Source organism: Hydra viridissima, unplaced genomic scaffold (assembly GCF_058129835.1).
Source record: "Hydra viridissima isolate aposymbiotic clone 2 unplaced genomic scaffold, HvirCarnegie_v1 scaffold_12, whole genome shotgun sequence".
Lineage (NCBI taxonomy): Eukaryota > Metazoa > Cnidaria > Hydrozoa > Anthoathecata > Hydridae > Hydra > Hydra viridissima.
In genome coordinates, this window is record NW_028324311.1 from 9,879,105 (window position 1) to 9,903,474 (window position 24,370).

General features: G+C 30.6%; 2 protein-coding genes, 1 non-coding gene and 1 pseudogene across 3 annotated transcripts; 3 read left to right on the plus strand and 1 right to left on the minus strand.

Annotated features, from left to right (window-relative positions):
* The first annotated feature begins 3,854 nt into the window (after nt 1-3,854).
* On the plus strand, nt 3,855-4,391 carry LOC145181626 (zinc finger MYM-type protein 1-like). Its single transcript, XM_080056791.2, has one exon. The coding sequence runs from the start codon at nt 3,855-3,857 to the stop codon at nt 4,389-4,391; it is 537 nt and encodes a 178-aa protein (XP_079912917.2).
* Nucleotides 4,392-8,165: 3,774 nt separating this feature from the next.
* LOC149881164 (uncharacterized) lies at nt 8,166-10,263 on the plus strand. Its single transcript, XM_090069597.1, has 2 exons — nt 8,166-8,491; nt 9,442-10,263. The coding sequence occupies exon 2, from the start codon at nt 9,466-9,468 to the stop codon at nt 10,144-10,146; it is 681 nt and encodes a 226-aa protein (XP_089925723.1). The 5' UTR covers nt 8,166-8,491; nt 9,442-9,465; the 3' UTR covers nt 10,147-10,263.
* Nucleotides 10,264-19,942: 9,679 nt separating this feature from the next.
* Nucleotides 19,943-22,715, plus strand: LOC149881165 (uncharacterized; annotated as a pseudogene).
* Nucleotides 22,716-23,206: 491 nt separating this feature from the next.
* On the minus strand, nt 23,207-23,278 carry Trnap-agg (transfer RNA proline (anticodon AGG)). Its single transcript has one exon. It is a non-coding gene; the product is annotated as a tRNA-Pro (tRNA).
* Between the last annotated feature and the right edge of the window lie 1,092 nt (nt 23,279-24,370).

Sequence of the window (24,370 nt, forward strand, 5' to 3'; positions counted from 1 at the left end):
TTATAAAAAAGTATTATGTTAAAATTTTTAATAGCAGTACTAATTAATAAGGCTGTAAAGTAGCCGTTGCTAAGTATATCTATACCGTTGCTAGGGTATTTTTTTTAGTTAAAAAATTGGCAAAATAAGGCTACTTCTAGGACTTCTTTAGGGTTTTTATTACCCGAGCACATAGATCTTTTTTCAGATATTTGAAGATGCATATTTAAGGAAAATGAATAACTTATACTGTTCATGGTGGACCTAAGGCCACGGTTGTTATGGGTAATCTATCAAAGCGCTTTGACCGCAAAAAGTGATTTTTGGCAGGTTACTTCTTTCCAGGTCCTTGCATGCACATGGTTTTTGTTCCAAAAAATCAATGTATGTCTTAGTGTCTTTCAAAAACACCTAAAAAAACTACGTGCAAGTATTGGCCTTAAGAGATATTAGAGCTCAAAGTTAGGGTAAAATTTCAAATGTTGTGGTTTCGGACCACGATTTCTAGACAATTGAAAATGTAATCTTGTTGAATTTTTACTTTTACTGTAGAAATCTACCCAGATTAGTAAAAAAATTAAAAAGAAATGTTTCTGTCATATTCATGTTGCTAAAACTACTCCTCAAAGTAGCAATTGCACTTAATGCGCAAAATTTTCTCAAAACGGGCCAAATTTTGGAACCCAATATCTCCGAAATTAATAAAAATTTTAGAAAAAAAAAATTACCAGTGGCCTACTTTAATTGTCTTTTACAAAATATCTAAAAATGATTACAGTTTGAAGACATCACTTCCAAAATTTGCTTATTTTGCCTACAATTCTCAGACAATGGCTCTTAAGTTGAAAACACTGGTTTTGAGTTGTCTGAGATACTGTAATTACACTACGCGCGAAAGCAATTACAAAGAGTGCACATAGCGTAGTTTCCTTAAAATCCTATAAACATACTTTGAGTGGTATTTTTTTTGTGGATGGGAGTTTTTTATTAAAAGAGAAAATGTAAAGTTGAAACGTTGCGTTCGCTGCGAGAAAGCAACGTATACATTGTTAATAACTTTTACCGCATATAATTTATAAAGTCTATCTTCATTTAATTTATAATAAAACTATTTTGTTAATTGGGGAATGTTTATTACCTAATAAGATTTTTTTACCCATATGCTTTTTTTATATTATTTGTTTTCTATTTATTGTTTGTTAATTAATTAATTTTGTTAAATAACAGAAAAACATTTTGTAAAATTACGAAGATATAAGTAACCTTACTATGAGTTCAGACAGAACAAAACGTAGAAAAATTGCTGCTGAAATACCAAGAATTGTGAGAGAAGTATCATGCAATGAATTCGAGTTGTTGAATAATATTTTAGTGTTTAATCATGTCCAACTGTCATCAATACTTTGTTACCCTCTTGCACTTCTTCTAAAAGTCCCGAAAATTAATGCTGGTCGGATGACAATATAAATTTACCTTTTACTAACTCTATCATTAGTTTTGAAGAATCTAGTGATAACATCGAATGGAAAACTTGTTTGCATGATGATTTAGACAGTGATGACATTGATGACAACAATTGGATAACAAAAGTGAATGAAAGTGTATCAGATGAATTAAAGCAATGGACGATTGCATTTAACATATCTCATAGTGTTATAAATAATTTGCTTTAGAATTTGCAAGAATCAAATTTAAGTTTGCCTAAAGATGCTTGAACACTTCTTAGAACTGATCGAAACAGTATTATTGCTTCTGTAGCTGGTGGTGAATATTTTTAAATAGGATTAATAAACTGGTAGTCTTTGCTCCTAAATAAATCTTCAATTTCATCTGATATTACACAGCTTACAATTCACATAAATATTGATGGTATTCCTTTATTTAACAGCTCAAACATTTCTCTGAATATCTCGTGAATTTCCATTTGTATGCTATATGATAGTACTAGTGCATTTTTTGAAAACTTCTTAGTTTTTTTAAATAGACTCTTGCATATAGTTAACCGCTTATCAGTTTTAGCAACTATTTTTGGCAGTGTCATTGTTTCCATTAATAAAATGCATCTTATTTGCCAGCAATATAGCTACAGGACTAAGTAATGTGGCATAGTGATAATAATAGTAATAATAATAATAATAATAATAATAATAATAATAATAATAATAATAATAATAATAATAATAATAATAATAATAATAATAATAATAATAATAATAATAATAATAATAATAATAATAATAATAATAATAATAATAATAATAATAATAATAATAATAATAATAATAATAATAATAATAATAATAATAATAATAATAATAATAATAATAATAATAATAATAATAATAATAATAATAATAATAATAATAATAATAATAATAATAATAATAATAATAGTAATAATTTTAATAATAATAGTTATTATTATTGTAATAATTATTATTAAAATCTCTTATAAAGGAATATATAATAATCCCTTTATAAGAGATTTTAAATTTTGCCTTCAAACTGAGAATTCAAAACGAGATTTATGTTCAGATTCTTTATCGGCACTGCACTTTCCTTCAGCGCCATAGCACAGAGTCAGAGAATTTGTTCTTACTTGTAATTCGGACAACAATCCTCATGGATTTTATTATAAAAATTTATTTTCAAAGTTTTTTAACAATAAAATGCATTAGAATTAACACATCAGTACGGCCTATGAATTTTAGTACTTTTAGTACAGAGCTCCAATTTTTATTTTAAAGTTTTGGTACTGAAGTCAGAAAAAAACGCTTTCAAAACGTTTGTTTATTTTCTTCTCTCGTTAGCCTACTTATTTATATACTTAAATCCAAAGTGTAAAAAATGTCTTATACCATTTGGCTTCTATTTTTAAATAATAAATTGTATCTTTTATTTGTAAAAGTAATTAGACAAACTGTTATTACTCTTTAAAATAGAAGATTATAAATTATAAATTAAAGTTTAATAAAATTATGAAAATTAATTTTTAAGGGAGGTCAAATATTTTTGCTACGTCATTGAATAAATCCAAAAGTGAAAGCCTTTTTACTTAAAACATCAGTTGAAAGGTGCAGTGGCGTACCGAAGGTGGGGCGGGAGGGGCGGTCCGCCCCAGGCCCCGTCTGGGAGTAAGGCCCCCAAATGTTAATACAGTTTATATTTTTTTACTTCAGCCGGATTTTGTAATAGTCAACATTTTTGTTCTGTTATCATAATTGTTTACAACAAAAATTAATATTTGTGCCTTGTGCTAACCATTCGCTTAATTTATGTGGCGTAGATGCTTTTGGTAGTGTTTCTGTTTGTGTTACATTTTTTGGAACTTTGGAAAGTGTGTACACGTTTTTTTCATGTTCAACACATAGATGGGAGGTCCTAAAAGAAACCGTTGGAGTGACAGTGAAGAGACCTAATGATACCAGGTGGAGTGCTCATCATGATGCCGTGAAACTAATCTTCAAACATTTCGAAAAGTTGGTTAAGGCTGTGGAAAAGCTTTGTGATGCTTCTGAAAACCTAGATACGAGAGGAGCAGCGGAGGTGTTGATGACAAACATTTGTAATTTCAATTTCCTTTGCTTCTTGCATTTGTGGTACCACATTCTACTCGAGGTGAATCTTCCCCAAAAATATCTTCAAATCGAAGGTATTAGCTTGGAAAAGTGTGTTGTGAAGCTGAAAAGCTTGAAGACCTTTTTAGTAGAGAGTCGAGAAGTACTGGTCCATAATGCTGTAGAATATGCGACCCAGACTTGTGCTGAAATGGCCATTGATATTGAAAGCAGAAAACGCAAGCGAGTGAAAAAGATGATGCCAGGAGAAACTGCTAAAGATGCAGGTTTAGCTCCACAGGAAAATTGAAGCGTGCTATGTTCGAGTGCATTGACCACTTTCATGTAGAATTAGAAAAACGTTTGACCTCGATAAACACTGTGTATGAAAAGTTTGCTGTTGTACACACAGGTAATCTTTTGAAGGCAACTGATGAAGAAATTGTAACCTATGCCCATCAGTTTTCAGAAACTTTCAATGATGTAGAGGAGGAAGAAATGCTGCCTGAAGTAAAGAGGCTAAGAAGGCATCTGAGGGCTTCTGGCATCAAATTAGACATTGCAGCTGCATGGACATCCTTGAAAATGCTTCAGTTTATCATCGAAATGGACTTTCGTGAATCGTTGCCAAACGTGACTGAAGCTCTTAAACTGTTTCTAACTACATGTGTGTCCGTGGCTTCTTGTGAGAGGAGTTTTTCAAAATTGAAATTAATTAAAAACTATCTCCGCTCTACAATGTGCCAGTCTCGTTTGACGAGCTTGGCCATAATATATGTAGAAAACGAAATTGCAAAACATGTGAATTTTGATGAGTTAATCAAACGATTTGCAGAAATCAAGGCTCGCAAGTAAGCATTTAATGTGTTTCTAGAGGTAACTCTTTGCTGTAAATCTGTTTTTTTTACTGTACATTTTTATACATCATTGTATTATCATTTAAAATAAATTATCAAAACTAATGTTTTAGTCATTTGTGTACATAAATGAATTTCTATAAGTGATAAAATGGCGTTAATGGATATATATATATATATAAACATATAAACTGATAGATAATGATAAAGATGGTATTTGCTAATTTTTGTTTATTACAAACGTTTTCATGAAAGTAGAGAAAGATAATGTGTTATACATACATTCATTAATGTAGTCTATATATATATATATATATATATATATATATATATATATATATATATATATATATATATATATATATATATAAAGGCCCCATATATATACATATATAAACATATAAACTGATAGATAATGATAAAGATGGTATTTGCTAATTTTTGTTTATTACAAACGTTTTCATGAAAGTGGAGAAAGATAATGTGTTATACATACATTCATTAATGTAGTCTATATATATATATATATATATATATATATATATATATATATATATATATATATATATATATATATATATATATATATATATATATATATATATATATATATATATATATACATATATATATATATATATATATATATATATATATATATATATATATATATATATATATATATATATATATATATATAAAGGCCCCATATATATACATATATATATATATATATATATATATATATATATATATATATATATATATATATATATATATATATTTAAATGACGACATCTTGTATGAGAGTTGAATAAATTTAATATATGAACTTCAATAAATACGAATTCTCTCAATACTAATTTTTTATTTTATCTAAGAAATTTTCGCTAGATTATTGATACTAGCATCTTCAGCTTTAATTACAAATATTATTAAATTAAATTACAAACAAACATTAACGGTAATGTCACGTTTTAATGGCTTCTTTAAACTTCGCTTTAGTTGGGCTTCTTTAATATTTCGTAGGTATAAAAAGTATGGCGTCCAGAATTGCGTTTTTACATATTGACCGTCATCTAAATTCATACCTCCATTTTTAGGTCCGCATTTGTTGAACTGAATTTCGATTGCCTCTCGAACTTTTCTTTCAAATTTTTTGGGTTCTACTTTTAGCGTCTTTACTTGATCCCATTTTATATTACCTGAACATTTAATTTTATGATGGCCAATTGCATATTGTTCTAATTTTTCTTCAAAAACATTTTTTTGGTGTTGTTTTGTTCTTGTTGCTATTTTCATTTTTGTTTCACCGATGTATTTTTGTTTACACTCGCATTCTATTAGGTATACTCCGGGATGGCTATTTGATGGTAGTTTTGTTTTGTTGCGCGAAGTTAGTAAAGATTTAAGATTTGCACTGGATTTAAAGACTGTTTTCAACAAATATTAAACAGTCAACATCATGCCATCAAATACACAATTGAATTGGAAGATGAAAATAAAAGATTAAATTTTTTAGACATCCAAATAACGAATAATCAAAAAGGTAAATATGATTTTAACATACATCGAAAAAAAGCAATAACAAATATTCAGGTTAAGCCCAATTCAAACCACGATCCAAAAATCTTGGAAGGAATATTTAAAGGATTTATTCATAGAGCTTTATCAATTTGCTCTGAAAAATTTTTGAATAAAGAAATCGATTTCCTAATAAATGTGTTTGCTGAAAATGGATACGAAAAGAAGAAATTACAAGACCTTGCAAATATTGTTATAAAAAAACGACACTCAAATAATGAAATAGTTTTATCTAACAACAAAGCAACTATGCCAACTATATCACTACCGTGGATCCCAGTATTATCACCAAAACTTCGAAAAATCTTTAGGAAAGCAGGTTACAGGGCAGTCTTTAAATCCAGTGCAAATCTTAAATCTTTACTAACTTCGCGCAACAAAACAAAACTACCATCAAATAGCCATCCCGGAGTATACCTAATAGAATGCGAGTGTAAACAAAAATACATCGGTGAAACAAAAATGAAAATAGCAACAAGAACAAAACAACACCAAAAAAATGTTTTTGAAGAAAAATTAGAACAATATGCAATTGGCCATCATAAAATTAAATGTTCAGGTAATATAAAATGGGATCAAGTAAAGACGCTAAAAGTAGAACCCAAAAAATTTGAAAGAAAAGTTCGAGAGGCAATCGAAATTCAGTTCAACAAATGCGGACCTAAAAATGGAGGTATGAATTTAGATGACGGTCAATATGTAAAAACGCAATTCTGAACGCCATACTTTTTATACCTACGAAATATTAAAGAAGCCCAACTAAAGTGAAGTTTAAAGAAGCCATTAAAACGTGACATTACCGTTAATGTTTGTTTGTAATTTAATTTAATAATATTTGTAATTAAAGCTGAAGATGCTAGTATCAATAATCTAGCGAAAATTTCTTAGATAAAATAAAAAATTAGTATTGAGAGAATTCGTATTTATTGAAGTTCATATATTAAAAATATATATATATATATATATGTATATATAGGCCCCAAAACATGTTGGTACGCCACTGGAAAGGTGGAAGAAAATATTTTTTGAAAACTCAAATTCTGATATTGAGGAATTTTCTTGACAGGTATATTTGTCATCGAAAATAAGAAATTTAATATAATGATTAATGTTGATCAAATGTTGGACCAAAGAAATTTTTAAAAACGTTGTATTTGTATTTATATTTGTATTTAATATTTACATTAAATTATTACCAATATTTTCTTTTTTATAAACTTTTATTTGTCTAACTTCTTTTTCGCTACTGTAGTTTGCATCTTGGTGCAAACATCAACCACTTTTTGTCCTCATATTTACATTACACTGCAACACGTTTGGCAATACGCTCTCGAAAGATTTGCTTTTTGGTAAACCTTTAGAGCCTTTTTAGCAAAAAAAGATTCATCTCCTTGACTTCCTTCTGGAGGTTTATCAACAACAATATAATTGAGAGCACGTGATTTTATTGGTGTAAGTGTGATAGATTCAGAAGTTATATTAAATGCCTCATCTTTGTGTTCATTAAGAACATGTGATTTTTTAGTTTTTAGCTCATCCGAGAATGAATTTCGAGAATATGTATTTTCTTTAGCATCCTCTATTTTACACCCATTTGTTGTTGTAGATGCATAGTTTAATAGAGCGTCTGAATAGCAAACATCATTTTTTTCAAGGTGTTCGACATTTGCTACTTTTTCTGAAGTCATCTCAACATCCTCTGTTTGTTCAATTTCAGTTGCAACAATATCTGTTTGCGTTAATGTTATCGTAGTTAATTCAGACATGGTGCTAACGTTAAATTCGTCAAAAGGTAAGTGAGAGTTTCTTTTCACCAGATTGTTCTCTCGCTTAACATCTATGTTTTCAGTTTCAATTGCCTTATTGTTAACAGATTTCTCTAAAGAATGATCTTCGCCGACTTTTTGTAATGCATCATGAAACGAATCTTCACTACAATCAGGACTTGGGTTGCTACCTGTTAAAAGGTTTTCATCAAATTTTAAGCTCACATCGTTGCTCGGCGTTAACTTAACTGTTTCAATCGGTAATTTGTTAAAAATAATTTCGTTTTGAATATCTTTACAAACGGTTGGAATTACTTCTTCATTTTCTTCTTTAGGATGATCTTTTATTGATTTCTTATATTCCTTAATGCGTTTGATTATAGATTTTTTTCTTGACTTCTTTTCTTCTCCGGTATTTTTAGTTTCGGCAGGATCTGTGCTGTTTTCAGCACTTGGAAAATCCTTTGAAGTCGGAAAAATTAACAGCTGAGAACTTTCTTCTTCCTTAGGCAAAGAACTTTTTTCATTTTTTCGCTTAAAACTAAGTTTACTTTTGTAAACTAGTTTATCTTGCAAATTGTCATCTTTAAAACCATCAAAATCGATTTTTCCCTCTGAGTTCCGAGATTTTATTGATCGTCGAAAAATAGAAGGTTTTCGCTTTTCTTCGATCGTTTTGGTAGGTGGACTAGGTGAATCCGCCATTATCAACGTTTGCAAGCACAACAGCACAAGTTTACGAAACAAGGTAAAATTTTGTTGTTGTGCATAGAAGCGTGAGTTTTGTGCAACGAACGTCGTTCATGCTAAAGCAAATTTATTATATTTGCAGCATTGAACCATTGCTTTGATCGCGGTTCATTACTTGTGTTTAACTGCAACACAGGGGTTTAAAACGAGCTCGATCATATATTTTCGAAACTTCAGAAAAAAAAATTTATTCTTATTATTGATTTAAACCTTTTTCGTGCCGCCATTCAGTAGAAAGAGATATTTTACGAATGATTTTTCTCTTTTGAATAAATTTGATTAAGGTATTGATCAATCAAAGAAAAAACAGTTGTATAAAAAATATTTACAAAGTATTTAAACCTGAAATATCATATAAATTTCATTAAAAGTAATAATAAACAAACAGTAAAAAGACTTTAAAATAATCTACGCTTTTTTCATATTAATTGCTATTTCAAAATTGTTGATAAATTTCATTTTCGCAAATAAATTTCAGATCAGAAGTCTCTTCTCTATTGCGCTACAGACTGATAATATTGTATAACCAATTTTTAGCAATGTGACAAATGTTAACCACATATAGACACAAAACGGTGCTCTTAAAAGTTGAAGCGGGAAAAACAAAGAAGCATCCACTTGTAAACGAATTTAAAAATCACAAAGGACTATGTGGTCCAATAATTCAAAAACTTTTTTTTCTTGATGGTGTAAAGTTTTAAGGATTTAGGAAAGAACATTTATTATTACTATTTTTGTTATTATTACTATTATTATTATTATTACTATTATTATTATTATTATTATTATTATTATTATTATTATTATTATTGTTATTATTATTATTATTAGTATTAGTATTAGTAGTAGTAGTAGTATATTCACAGCTTTTGTGAATATAGCAGTTACTTCGTGGACTACATTGAGTTTATTTTGGGGTTTTTGTCATTTCTGATACATTTATTGAAGCATTTAGATTCTTAGCCGGTGAAAATGCCGAGGAAATATAAGCGAAAGCCTGGTTCAAGAGCATATGCAACTACATACAGTCAAGAAACGTTGTCCAATTCTATGAAAGAATGTTTAACTGGAAGAATGAGCGTGAGAAAGGCTAGTCGACAGTTTGGAATAAACGCTACCCATTTGCTTCAACCGCTAGACGTTGCTGTTTTCCGTCCGCTAAAGATAGAATGGCGCAGGATACTGGAAAATTGGCGAAAGGAATCGCGCATCAAAGAATCAATACCGAAAAATCAGTTCTACGGTCTTCTTGCTCTACTGCAACGTCAATTGAAATTGAAAAGCGATAATTTGAGATCTAACTTTAAGGCTAGTGGAATATTTCCCTTCGTTAAAGAAATCGTCATGAAGCGTTTGCCACAGGTTAACAAAGACATTGGAGGAGGTACCGGTAGTACTGTTGAGGAAGTATTAAATAAAGCTATAGCAGGTCTATTAGTGAAACATTGTGGACAAGATGGGAAAACAAAGCGCACCAGAAGAAAAAAGATCACACCTGGCAAAGCCATAACACCGCAAGATCTGGTGAATAACACAACTCCTACCACATCAAAGAATAACAATAACACCAAAAATAACAAGAAAAGGGCAAGAGTTGAACAAGTGTCATCATCCTCAGGTGACGATGATGACCTACTAGAAAATGACTTTTAATGACTTTTGCACAATAACAGGGAGCATTGTTGCAAATTTTTTTGTTTTTTTCATGTTTCTCTAAGAACTGATGATTTTTTAAAACTCCAAAGTGACCAATGTTACCCCATAGCAGGGGTATTATTGATCAAACATGATAAAAACCTGGGGTAACATTGGTCACTTTTCGGCGTTGAAAAATATTTGTAATAAAAAAATGAAATAAATAAATATAGAGCCCTATAGCCAAGACCTATGTTATTACCAAAAAGAAAGCTGTAAAAAAGTTTATAAGATTCAGAGATGTTTAAGAAAAACTGCCAAAACTGACCAAAGTTACCCCAGTTGACAATACTCTTTTATTTGCGGAAACCTCAAATCCACAACAGAGTATGCTTTGAAATTTTGATCAAGGCATTGGGAGACATTCTTTTTTTATTTTTGAGCTATGGATGAAAAACAGAGTTTCAATTATTTTTTCCAAACTTTATTTTCCCGCAACTTTCTAATTCTTTAAAGTTAAACTTTTTTCATGACATTTTTTTTTTTCGTTTGACCTCCTCATAGTATCAAAGCTTTTAAACTCCTAAATAAATTATATTTCATGAAAAAATAGAACATAGATACTCACTTCTAAAAGAATTATACTGACACTGATACTTTAACCGGTTCTCTGAAAGACAAAAACATGGAATATTTTTTTATTTTAAAATTTGTTTATTTAAAAAATAGGCTGAAGAGACAAAATCAAATATTTTTAATTTCTCATGTTATAGTTCAGAAACATTAACATTTCACCATGAGCTCCTGTTAAGCTATTTCTCTTTGCAGTATATACATTTCCACTAATACTAAAAAGTCTTTCACTTTCCACAGAAGACGGTAGGTAGCTTAAATACTTTAAAGCAAGCTTTGCTAATAGTGGCATTTTAGTTTTCTGTGATTTCCACCACAACAAAGGATTGCTTTTTTTGTGAATAAGGACTTCATTTGAGTAGAGTTGAATTTCGTTTAATAAAGTTTCATTTGAAATTAAAGTTTGTGGTTGGCAGATTTGTTTAGAATTAAAACCTACAAGTTCTTCAAAGCAATTCTAAAAACCCATTTCTACTATATCTTTGTATTCATTTAGTACTGTACCATTATTTGCATATTCTGAGTCAATATTTTTAATGTCCCAAGCTGCAGATCAATCATTTTCAGTAACTTTGATGTTTTTTATATTTTCATGGGTTTTAATAAGTTGAATGGTTATGTTTTAGCAGCTGAGAAGGTGTTTTCATTTTTGAACATTTTTGATTTGAATCTGGGATCAAGAAATGCTGACAAGATGATGTTATAGTTATCAGTATATTGTTTGAATTTATTCTCAATTGAATAAGTTAAATCAGTTATCATAAATTGAAGCTTTATTAATGAAATGTTTCAAAAGCTGTATCTGTGGTATAATATTTGAGACAATAGAATTTCACTCAAGCGAACTGTTGTTTTTTGGAAATTTTTTAGCAAAACACTAAATTGTCCAATAATTATCCATTTGTTTGCATTTAATGAAGGAAGCTTTCCATTTTCAAGTGCATATATGGATAGAGGTTTCCTGTTCATAAATTTGTTCTAACATGATAGGTACTATTCCACCTTGTTGGAACATTTTGAATAAATTTGTGCTTAGGAACATTGTTTGCTTCTTGAAGAGCTTTAAGTTTATGGCAGGCTTGGGGAGAATGGCTGAAATGCCCAACAATTGAATGGCAGTTTGCAATGACATTCTTGACTACTGTTTGTTCAAAAATACACTCATTAATTACTAGTTGCAGTGTGTGTAAAAAACAAGGCATACTATTGTATGGGGTATCTTTATTAGCCTTAAAAATATTTGCACCATTATCTCCAGCTATTAAATGAATTTTTGAAGGTGATATTTTAAATACAGCCATAATATCTTCAGTCAATTCAGCAATATTTGCTGCTGTATGCCTCTCAGGAAATAGCTACTCTAAGTACAAGTTTTCTGGTTAAATGTATTGTCTAAATAGTGAACTGTCAGGCTCATGAAGCTTTCATTTGAACTACTGGTCCATATATCAGTAGTAAAGCTTATGAATTCAGCAACTTAGTAAACATGGACAGCCATTTTTAATATAAAGTATAAACTACTATTTAATATTTTACATACCCTAACGAAACGATGCAACTTTTTTTAACGACAAATTTCATTCCCTTGTTGCGTTAAAAAAGTTAGTCGTTAAAAAAGTTTATAAACTGTGAATTCTGCGCGTGCGCAAAATAATTATAACTTTTTTAACGCCGTAAGGCGTTAAAAAAGTTTGCCTGTTAAAAAAGTATTCAAAATGGTACCGTCAACCGGGGTTACATTGGTCGCCGGGGTAACTTTGGTAAATTATTGATTTTTTTTAAAATTCCTAAAGTTTAACAAAGATTGCATGTTTTAATTTTGTTAGAGATACCACAATATATATCAACAATTTATATCAACAATTTTGGTATATCAACAGTTTTTGTGAATATAGCAGTTACTTCGTGGACTACATTGAGTTTATTTTGGGGTTTTTGTCATTTCTGATACATTTATTGAAGCATTTGGATTATTAGCCGGTGAAAATGCCGAGGAAATATAAGCGAAAGCCTGGTTCAAGAGCATATGCAACTACATACAGTCAAGAAACGTTGTCTAATGCTATGAAAGAATGTTTAACTGGAAGAATGAGCGTGAGAAAGGCTAGTCGACAGTTTGGAATAAACGCTACCCATTTGCTTCAACCGCTAGACGTTGCTGTTTTCCGTCCGCTAAAGATAGAATGGCGCAGGATACTGGAAAATTGGCGAAAGGAATCGCGCATCAAAGAATCAATACCGAAAAATCAGATCCACGGTCTTCTTGCTCTACTGCAACGTCGATTGAAAAGCGATAATTTAAGATCTGACTTCAAGGCTAGTGGAATATTTCCCTTCGATAAAGAAATGGTCATGAAGCGTTTGCCACAGGTTAACAAAGACATTGGAGGAGGTACCGGTAGTACTGTTAAGGAAGTATTCAATGAAGCTATAGCAGGTCTATTAGTGAAACATTTTGGACAAGATGGGAAAACAAAGCGCACCAGAAGAAAAAAGATCACACCTGGCAAAGCCATAACACCGCAAGATCTGGTGAATAACACAACTCCTACCACATCAAAGAATAACAATAACACCAAGAATAACAAGAAAAGGGCAAGAGTTAAACAAGTGTCATCATCCTCAGATGAGGATGATGACCTACTAGAAAATGACTTTTAATGACTTTTGCACAATAACAGGGCGCATTGTTGCAAAATTTTTTGTCCATTTAAATGTTTTTTTCATGTTTCTCTAAGTGTTTAAGGACTGATGATTTTTTAAAACTCCAAAGTGACGAATGTTACCCCATAGCAGGGGTATTATTGATTAAACATGATAAAAACCTGGGGTAACATTGGTCACTTTTCGGCGTTTAAAAATATTTGTAATAAAAAAATGAAAGAAATAAATATAGAGCCCTATAGCCAAGACCTATAATGTTATTACCAAAAGAGAAAGCTGTAAAAAAGTTAATAAGATTCAGAGATGTTTAAGAAAAACTGCCAAAACTGACCAAAGTTACCCCGGTTTATTTGCGCAAACTTCAAATCCACAACAGAATATGCTTTGAAATTTTGATCAAGGCATTGGGAGACTTTCTTTTTTTATTTTATTTAGAGTTTCAATTGTTTTTTCCAAATTTTTTTTTCGCACAATTTTCTAATTCTTTAAAGTTAAACTTTTTTCATGGCATTTTTTTTTTCATTTGACCTCCTCATAGTATCAAAGCTTTTAAACTCCTAAATAAATTATATTTCATGAAAAAATAGAACATAGATACTCACTTCTAAAAGAATTATACTGACACTGATACTTTAACCGGTTCTCTCAAAGACAAAAACATAGAATATTTTTTATTTTAAAATTTGTTTATTTAAAAAATAGGCTGAAGAGACAAAATCAAATATTTTTAATTTCTCATGTTATAGTTCAGAAACATTACCATTTCACCATGAGCTCCTGTTAAGCTATTTCTCTTTGCAGTATATACATTTCCACCAATACTGAAAAGTCTTTCACTCTCCACAGAAGACGGTAGGCAGCTTAAATACTTTAAAGCAAGCTTTGCTAATAGTGGCATTTTAGTTTTCTGTGATTTCCACCACAACAAAGGATTGCTTTTTTTGTGAATAAGGTCTTCATTTGAGTAGAGTTGAATTTCGTTTAATAAAGCTTCATTTGAAATTAAAGTTTGTGGTTGGCAGATTTGTTTAGAATTAAATCCTATAAGTTCTTCAAAGCAATTCTAAAAACCCATTTCTACTATATCTTTGTATTCATTTAGTACTGTACCATTATTTGCATATTCTGAGTCAAAATTTTCAATGTCACAAGCTGCAGACCAATCATTTTCAGTAACTTTGATGTTTATTATATTTTCATGGGTTCTAATAAGTTGACAGGTTATGTTCTCAATACTTGTTTTAGCAGCTGAGAAGGTGTTTTCATTTTTGAACATTTTTGATTTGAATTTGGGATCAAGAAATGCTGAGAAGATGATGTTATAGTTATCAGTATATTGTTTGAATTTATTCTCAATTGAATAAGTTAAATCAGTTGTCATAAATTGAAGCTTTATTAATGAAATGTTTCAAAAGCTGTATCTGTGGTATAATATTTGAGACAATAGAATTTCTTTCACTCAAGCGAACTGTTGTTTTTTGGAAATTTTTTAGCAAAACACTAAATTGTCCAATAATTATCCATTTGTTTGCATTTAATGAAGGAAGCTTACCATATTCAAGTGCATATATGGTTAGAGGTTTCCTGTTCATAAATTTGTTCTAACATGATGTGATGAACCCAATAAACATAAACCTCTTGATAAAGGCTTTATTCAACAATAATATACTTATCTAAAGATACAAGAGTTTTAAATATAACACAAAAAGTTCATAACACAAAAAGTTCAAAAACAATATAAACACTAAGAATCACAACAATTTTCCCATCTATATAGAAAAGACACTAGCTTCGTCAGTTTAGTATAAAGTCATCAAATTTTGCAGGAACTTTGCAAGTTCTTGTAGAACGTCGCAAAACGTCAGTAGATGACTCATTTATTGGTTTATTGACTTCGACACTTATTTCCGATGCAATTTTCGGTGATGGGCTTTTATTTACATTAAACACTTCCGCAGTTGCATTATCATGAGATTCAATAATTCTATTCTCGTTGATATTACAAGACTTTTCTTGTGGGGCAGAGTATGGTGCAAGATCTTGAAGTGAAACAGTTGATTCTCTTCCATCCGGGTAACGAATATTAGCATATGTTGGGTTTACATCCACTAATTCGACTTTATCAACAAGATTATCGTTTTTGTTTGTTTGCACAAAACGTCTAAGAAAAATGGGACCAGGAGTTAACCATGAGGGTAATGAAGTTCCACATGATGAACGCCGAGGGAAACTGAATAATCTCTCATGGGGTGTACAATTAGTTGCAGTTGATAATAACGAACGTAGTGAGTGAAGGGCATCGGATAGAACAATCTCCCAATTTCTAACATCTAGGTTGTGGGTTTTTAGTGCCAAACAAATATTTCTCCAAATCAACCCATTGTACCTCTCAACTTGTCCATTACTGATAGGATGATATGGAGTGGAATTACTTGTTGCAATTCCTTTCTGAGTCAGGTAAGATTTTAGTTCATTAGATATGAATGACGAGCCTCTGTCAGAATGAATGTAAGTTGGAAAACCACAAAAAGAGAATATTTGGTCTAAACATTTCACAACGGTTGTTGAACTGATATCTGGACACGGGATTGCAAATGGATACCGAGAATATTCATCAATAGCTGTAAATAAATACTTATTTCTAGAATTCGATGGCAATGGTCCTTTAAAATCTATACTTAGACGATCCATTGGACGTATCGATTTGATTAACTCACTGACATTTGCAGATCGATAAAACTTTGGTTTTAATTCTGAACAAATATGGCAGTTAGAGCAAATTTTCTTGACCTCTTCGGTGGAAAAAGGTAAGTTCTTAGATTTAACAAAGTGAAGCATGCGAGTGACTCCTGGATGACATAAACAGTTATGTATATCGCTTAGGTTTGTTTGAGGCTGAGTTGTGGCACAAAAAGCACGCGTAAGTGCATCAGGGACTACATTATCACTTCCAGGACGATACGATATAGTATAGCTAAACTCTGCTAACTCCATCCTCCAGCACTGAATCTTACTATTTTTAATCTTTGTTTTCTTTCGGTTATCAAACATAAAAGCTACAGAACGCTGATCAGTGATTAACTGGAATTGATTTCGTAACAACAAATGCCGCCATTTTCGAACAGCTTCAATAATAGCCACTGCTTCTTTTTCTACTGCAGGGTAATTAATTTCACTTTTGTTTAATGTCCGAGACATGAAGGCAACTGGGCGACCATTTTGATTCAAGGTAGCTGATACAGCTACATCTGATGCATCACATTCAACAACAAAAGGTAAACTCTCATCAATAGAACTCAAAGTGGCAGAGTGAAGTTCTCTTTTAAGTAATTGAAATGCTTCAAATGCTTCACTATCGATTGGGAATGATTTAACATTAATTAAAGGTCGAACTTTATTAGCAAAAGAAGGGATCCACTTTGAGTAATAAGAAAACATACCCAAAGTTCGACGAAGTGATAAAACATCAGATGGAGGAGGTAGTAAATCTAAAGGACGTAATCGTTCAGTATCTGGTTTTATGTTGTTATGACTAATGCAATAACCAAGAATATTTATCGAAGGAACTGAAATGACAGATTTTGATTCATTTAATGTTAAGCCCCAACGTTGTGAGGCGCTTTGAAACTGTAGACAATTTTCATCATGATGTGCCTGATCATAGCCACCAATGGTTATATTGTCAAGGTATGGAAAAGTGTCATGCAACTTTTCTTCTTCAACAAATTTGTCCATAGATCTTTGGAACATAGACACACCATTAGTAACTCCAAATGGAATCCTGGAAAATTGGAACAATTTACCATTTGCTTCAAATGCTGTATACTTTTTATCTGAATTTTTTATAGGAATTTGGTGGTAAGCACTTTTTAAGTCAAAGGTAGAGAATACCTTGTATTTTGCAAGTTCATTTATCATATCATCTATTCTGGGGAGAGGATATGCATCTAATTCAGTGTAAAGGTTAACTGTTTGAGAGTAATCAATGCAAAGTCTTTTTTTGTTTGATTTAGTAAGATCCTTTACAACCACTACCTGGGCTCTCCATGGTGAGAAGCATGGCTCAATTATACCATCTGATAATAGCTGTGATATTTCACTTTCAATAAAATTTTGGTCATCTTTATTAAACCTTCTTGATTTAGTAGCTATTGGCTGCGTTTTGTTTGAAATACCCATAAACAAGGAAGGTATTTTTATTTGAGCCATTTGCAGGGCACATAGGTTATTTTCCTTCGTGACTATTAAGTCTTCTTTTTCTCCACCAAACGGAAAAATAAGATTTTTGTGTTGCTTTTGGAAGTCATATCCAAGTATGATATCACTACAAAGATTTTCCAAGACACCAAACGGAACATTATTATACAGTAAACCATTTAGTTCGAGGTTAACTGAGCAACAACCCACCAAACCAGACTCCATTGTTGTGAGGGCCATAGAAATTTTTCTTTTACTGGGTATCGTTTTTATTTTCAAATTATCAATAATTTTTTTGCTTATAAAATTATCTGAACTACAAGAATCAATTAGTGCTGTTAATGATTCATCATTAATTTTGACAACAACAGATGCATGAGAAAGGCTCTCAGGACAGCCACTTGAAAGAGTACACAAACTTGGTTTATGCACTGCAGCAGTAACACTGTGGGTCTTATTGATTGACCGGCCAAGACAAACTTTGGAGAAATGTCCTTTTTTTCCACATTTAAAACATGTAACATTTTGAGCTGGACAATTTTTCCGAGCAGAGGTTCGATTGAGTTGGTTGTGAGATTGATTACCACAATAAATACAATTTGTTTGTGGATGAACAGGCATTGCATTAAGTGCTGCTGTAGATTCTTCTGGTAGCTCTATAGTAGCAACAATATTTGGACTGGTTGATGATGAGGGGGGTTTCTGTATATAAGACTCAGAGTTCCTCTGAGCAATGTCAAGAGAGCGAGCTTGGTTAAATGCTGATTGTAAATTCAATGTTGAATTTTCAAGAAGGCGTTGACGAATGTAATTTGAGGTTATTCCAGAAATAAAAGCGTCTCTTATTTGTTCCTCTCGATATTGTTCAGCTGAGACATCTTTATAATTACAGTTTTTGCTAAGTTTGCGTAGTTCCTGAAGAAAGTCTTCAAGAGATTCACCTGATGTTTGATGCCTTATTAGTAATTGATGCCTTGCAAAAATTTCATTAGGGGTTTTTATATATAAGTTTTCCAGTGTTTCAATGATGCTCTCATAGGAATCACACTCTTCAATGTAATCATAAACATTGGATGATACAAAATTAATGATGGAGCGAAATTTATCTGGAGCATCCTCTCCACAATCCTCAATAAAATTCTCAAATGTTCGTTTCCAATGCTTCCATTCTTTTGAAGCAGTTGGTGCATTATGGTCAAGATCAAGCCTTGTTGGTTTTAAGATCTTTGACATTTTATATATATATATATATATGTTGAATAAATTGTGATGAACCCAATAAACATAAACCTCTTGATAAAGGCTTTATTCAACAATAATATACTTATCTAAAGATACAAGAGTTTTAAATATAACACAAAAAGTTCATAACACAAAAAGTTCAAAAACAATATAAACACTAAGAATCACAACACATGATAGGTACTATTCCACCTTGTTGGAACATTTTGAATAAATTTGTGCTTATGAACATTGTTTGCTTCTTGAAGAGCTTTAAGTTTAGGTCAGGCTTGGGGAGAATGGCTGAAATGCCCAACAATTGAATGGCAGTTCGCAATGACATTCTTGACAACTGTTTGTTCAAAAATACACTCATTAATTACTAGTTGCAGTGTGTGTAAAAAACAAGGCATACTATCATATGGGCTATCTATAATAGCCTTAAAAATATTTGCACCATTATCTCCAGCTATTAAATTAATTTTTGAAGGTGATATTCTAAATACAGCCATAATATCTTCAGTCAATTCAGCAATATTTGCTGTTGTATGCCTCTCAGGAAATAGCTACTCTAAGTACAAGTTTTCTGATTAAATGTATTGTCTAAACAGTGACCTTTCGGGCTCATGAAGCTTTCATTTGAACTACTGGTCCATATATCAGTAGTAAAGCTTATGAATACAGCAACTTAGTAAACATGGGCAGCCATTTTTAATGTAAAGTATAAACTACTTTTTAATATTTTACATACCCTAACGAAACGATGCAACTTTTTTAACGCCAAATTTCATTCCCTAACGAACGCTTTTTAATCATACTGCGCACGCGTAACGCATGCGCAGAACTATTTGTTAACTTTTTTAACGACTAACTTTTTTAACGCAACACCCTAACGAACGCTTTTTAATCATACTGCGCACGCGTAACGCATGCGCAGAACTATTTGTTAACTTTTTTAACTACTAACTTTTTTAACGCAACACCGCTAATTTACACCCAAAAAATCACAAAATAAAATTGAAGAATGTATTTTTTTAAAATTAGAAAGCTTTTTAATTAAAAAGTGTTTACCAAAAAAGATGTTAGTCGACGCGCCTAACAAGCCTAACCCTAAACCCTCCCCTGATTTTTCTTGAACTATTACTCGTTATTGATGGGATAAACTGTAAGATAAACGCTCTGTCACAAATCTCTGTCAAGAGATTTTTTTTAAATCTCGCCATGAATAAACAAATTCGGTGAACCACAAAATCTAAACAATAAAATTGATTAAAGCTGTAAATTGCATAATTCTGAGAAATCCTAGATAAATTTCAACAAAATTGAAATTTATCAAGGAAGCGATGTTTTACTTAAAATTCTTAGGGTCACTATCATGGCCTACTTTATTTATACGGCCGGATATTTTGCATTTTTAAAAAAAAATAGAAGGCCAGTTTTTTCCTAAGGCGTTTTTAAAAGAGCAGCTGGAGTTTCAAAGAATATGGTTAACAAATGTTGTATTGTGAATTTTCGTTCAAATTATGGTGAAGTATCTACAGTAGTATTTTCGTTTCCAAAAATGAAGAGTTGAAAAAAATTGGATTAAATTTGTAAATAGAAAAGATTGGACACCTACTAATTCTTCTTTAATATGCATCAAACATTTTGAAAAAAAATATTATAAGAAAGATAATACGAATCAATGTTTTCGATTAATAAAAAAACTGAAGCCTATTCCAACTATTTTGGATTGCACAAATTTGCCTGAAGAAGGTCCATCACAACTTATAAAATCTTCTAATTCGTTAAGAAAATCACCAACTAAAAGAATATTTCAGCCAGATCAATATGGACAGTTTTTATTGAGTGATTTGATTAATGACTTGGATGATATTACTAAAAGTCTTGCTCCAGATGGTTTTTCATTCTTGAAGTATGATGATTATGTAATTTTTTTATAAATTGAGTCATAGTACTTTATCTATTCCTGAAGTTACAGAGTGCATTCGCATAAACAAGGAGATGCATGTTAAATTATTTTACAAAGGTTCACCCCTGCCATTGCCTCAGTGGTTTCATCATGGAAGAGATTGTTGTTTATCTCGTAAAAGTATGCTTTATAATTTTCCTACCTACATTAAATCACAAGCTAAACAGTTTTCATGTTTATTGACTGAATTACAGCAAATTAAGTATATAAAGAAACCTATTTTTTCAGCCAATATTATAAAATATTCACTGATGTTATGATATACTTCTACACAGTCATACCAACTTTTGCATGAAGAATTGCCTTTACCATCAATATCTTTACTTAAAAATATAACTAGTGGAAATATTGATGCTCTAAGTTTTGCAAAACATTTAAAATTAGAAGGGAAGATATCTCAAGACATTTGCTTGATTTTTGATGAAATGTACTTGCAAAAATGTGAAGAGTATTTTGGTGGAGAGATGATTGGTAGTGATGAGTCTGGAGAATTGTATAATGGAATAGTTTGTTTTATGATAGTTGGCCTGAAACAAAACATTCCATATGTGATTAAATCATCACCTAAAAAAACAATCAATGCTGAATGGTTGAAAGAATAAATTTTTGAATGTCTTCATATTCTTACTGAATGTGAATTTAATGTTAGAATTATTGTGCTTGACAACCATTCCTCTAATGTTTCTTGTTTTAAAAAAATCCTTTGTGCATCAAATCAACAAGCTGAAGATTTGTTTTTTATTTACAATCTAATGAAGATTTACCTTTGTTTCGATGTTGTACATCTTATTAAAAATATCAGAAATAATTTGTTAAATTGTAAAAGATTTTTATTTCCAGATTTTAAGTTTGATGGATTTAAAGATCTTATAATTGTATGTGGTGGAGAAATAAAATGGAGCACCTTCCACAATATTTATGAAAAAGACCTCGCTCTTGATGCTGGTTTGCTTAAAACACCAAAAATAACAATAAAAATATTACATCCAGGCAATTTTAAACAAAACGTTTCTTTAGCACTTGCAATTTTTGATGAAACTACTTCTGCAGCAATTCACTCATATTCCCTGATCTTAAAGTAGTGCACTCATATTCCCTGATCTTAAAGTAGTGCAGATTTTTTGACACTATTTTACAAGTGGTGGGTTTTATCAAATTCAAAAAGTCAGTATTCAACATGTAATATTTTAGGTAATGCAGTTGTTTCTGGAGATAAAAAACCTGGTTTTCTTAGGGAAATGGCACACTAGATTGAAGCTTGGCAATTGCAAAAGGTACCAAACTGTGAGAAGTTTACTTTAAGTGCTCGAGTCAGAAAATAATTTAACAGATTTGAAAAACTTTCTTCTTGATATCGATACAACTCAGTGTGCTCCAGAAATCATGAATCTAGCACCAGAAAGTAGAGAAGTAGGTGCTCATATTGCTGGATATATAGCAAAGAAACTAAAAAAGCGCTTGGGTACATGCTGCCAAGAATTTTTATGTTGTGCTAATATTGATGAAAGCAATCCTGATCATACTTATTTAATTATTTCTAGGGGTGGTCTCACTATTCCTTCACCATCACTTTTGGATTATGTTTGCACATCCTTTGCTATGATTGACTACTCTTATAACAAAATAAAGAAATTTAATTTACATGCATGACAAGCTTTAGAATATTTGGTAAATCACTTTTGTGACTCTTTTCAGACTTTTTCTTGTCCCATGCATGAGAAAACTGGGATAAAACTTGCTGGAAGAATTGTTATCAACATTTTTCTTAATAATAAAAGAACTATCTCTACCAGCGAAGTAGCTGTTGATCATGTAAAATCTTTTAAAAAGAGAAAATTTGTAAAAACTCAAAAAATTATATATAATACAATTATTTTTTATTTTGATGAAAAAAGAAAAAGATTTAAAGATTTTATATAAATATTCTTGTTTTTTAAATTGTCTGTTTACTTAAATTCTAAGTTTTAAAATAAAGGCTTGTTTTGATATCTTTTTATTTATTTATTTTTTACATAATATTCGTTTAGTATCTAAATTTATTAATATAAACTACTTTTGTCGACTTTTTAAATTTAGAAAGTAAAATACATTTGCAAATATTCAAAAAGTCTTAAGTTTTCGAAACATTACGATTTTGAAAACTGGCCTTCTATTTTTTTTTTCAAAATGTAAAATATCCGGCCGTATAAATAAAGTAGGCTATGTATCTATTTACTTTTACATAAAAGTAAAATCTATTTCTGCTTCTTTTCACTACTTTATACGAATCGTAAAACATTTAATTGTAGCATTCAAAACTACCTCTCAATGTTACACTAAAATTACCTCTCATTTTTACACTAAAATTATTTTAACTCTATCTGATAAACGCAGTTTAAATAAATAAAAAGTGGGCCTGTCCGGGATTTGAACCCGGGACCTCTCGCACCCTAAGCGAGAATCATACCCCTAGACCAACAGGCCACATCTTTTTCATAGTTTATTAAATATATACATATACGTTTGTGTACATTTGTATTATACAGCATTGACCATTAATAACAATCCATCATGTTATTGTAGTATGGATATATGTTTGAAATTACATATTTTAAAAATTAAAAGAGATTTTTTCTTCAATTTTTTTTTATTCAAATAAATCAAATAATTACCATATAAATTTATTATAAAGTAATAATAAATAAAAGAATTAAAAACTGAAATATTGAAATGAAAACAAGTGTTCATATGTATCAAAAAAAAAAAAAATGTGGCCAAAATAAACCACATCAACAAAATTAACCAACCATAAACCACATCAACAAAATTAACCAACCATAAACCACATCAACAAAATTAACCAACCATAAACCACATCAACAAAATTAACTAACCATAAACCACATCAACAAAATTAACTAACCATAAACCACATCAACAAAATTAACTAACCATAAACCACATCAACAAAATTAACCAACCATAAACCACATCAACAAAATTAACTAACCATAAACCACATCAACAAAATTAACTAACCATAAACCACATCAACAAAATTAACCAACCATAAACCACATCAACAAAATTAACTAACCATAAACCACATCAACAAAATTAACCAACCATAAACCACATCAACAAAATTAACTAACCATAAAAACAAAAATAAATTAAAAAACAAAAAAATAAAAAAATAATATTTTGTTGACAATCCTTTAGCTTTTAAACATTCATTGAGCCGTTTCGGCATGGAATTCACTAAATTCTGAGCAATATCTTTTGGAACATTATTTAGTAATTTTGTTACTTCTTCTTTCAGCTGGTCCAGATCTTTTATTTCAATTTTACCAAGATTGTGGTCTAACCAAGACCACAATTTCTCTATGCAATTGAGATCTGGAATATTAGCAGGCCAAGATATGACTTTAATGTTGTTTTCTTCAAACCATTGCTTGCAAATCTTAGCAGTATTAAATGGAGCATTATCTTGTTGGAAGATAATTCCCGTGTCTTTTCGGAAAATGTCAACAGAAGGCATCAAATAATTATCTAATATGTCTAAATATCTTTGAG

Coding starts and splice junctions, on each gene's coding strand:
- LOC145181626 (XM_080056791.2), top strand. CDS start 3,855: ATGTTCGAGTGCATTGACCACTTTCATGTAGAATTAGAAAAACGTTTG.
- LOC149881164 (XM_090069597.1), top strand. CDS start 9,466: ATGCCGAGGAAATATAAGCGAAAGCCTGGTTCAAGAGCATATGCAACT.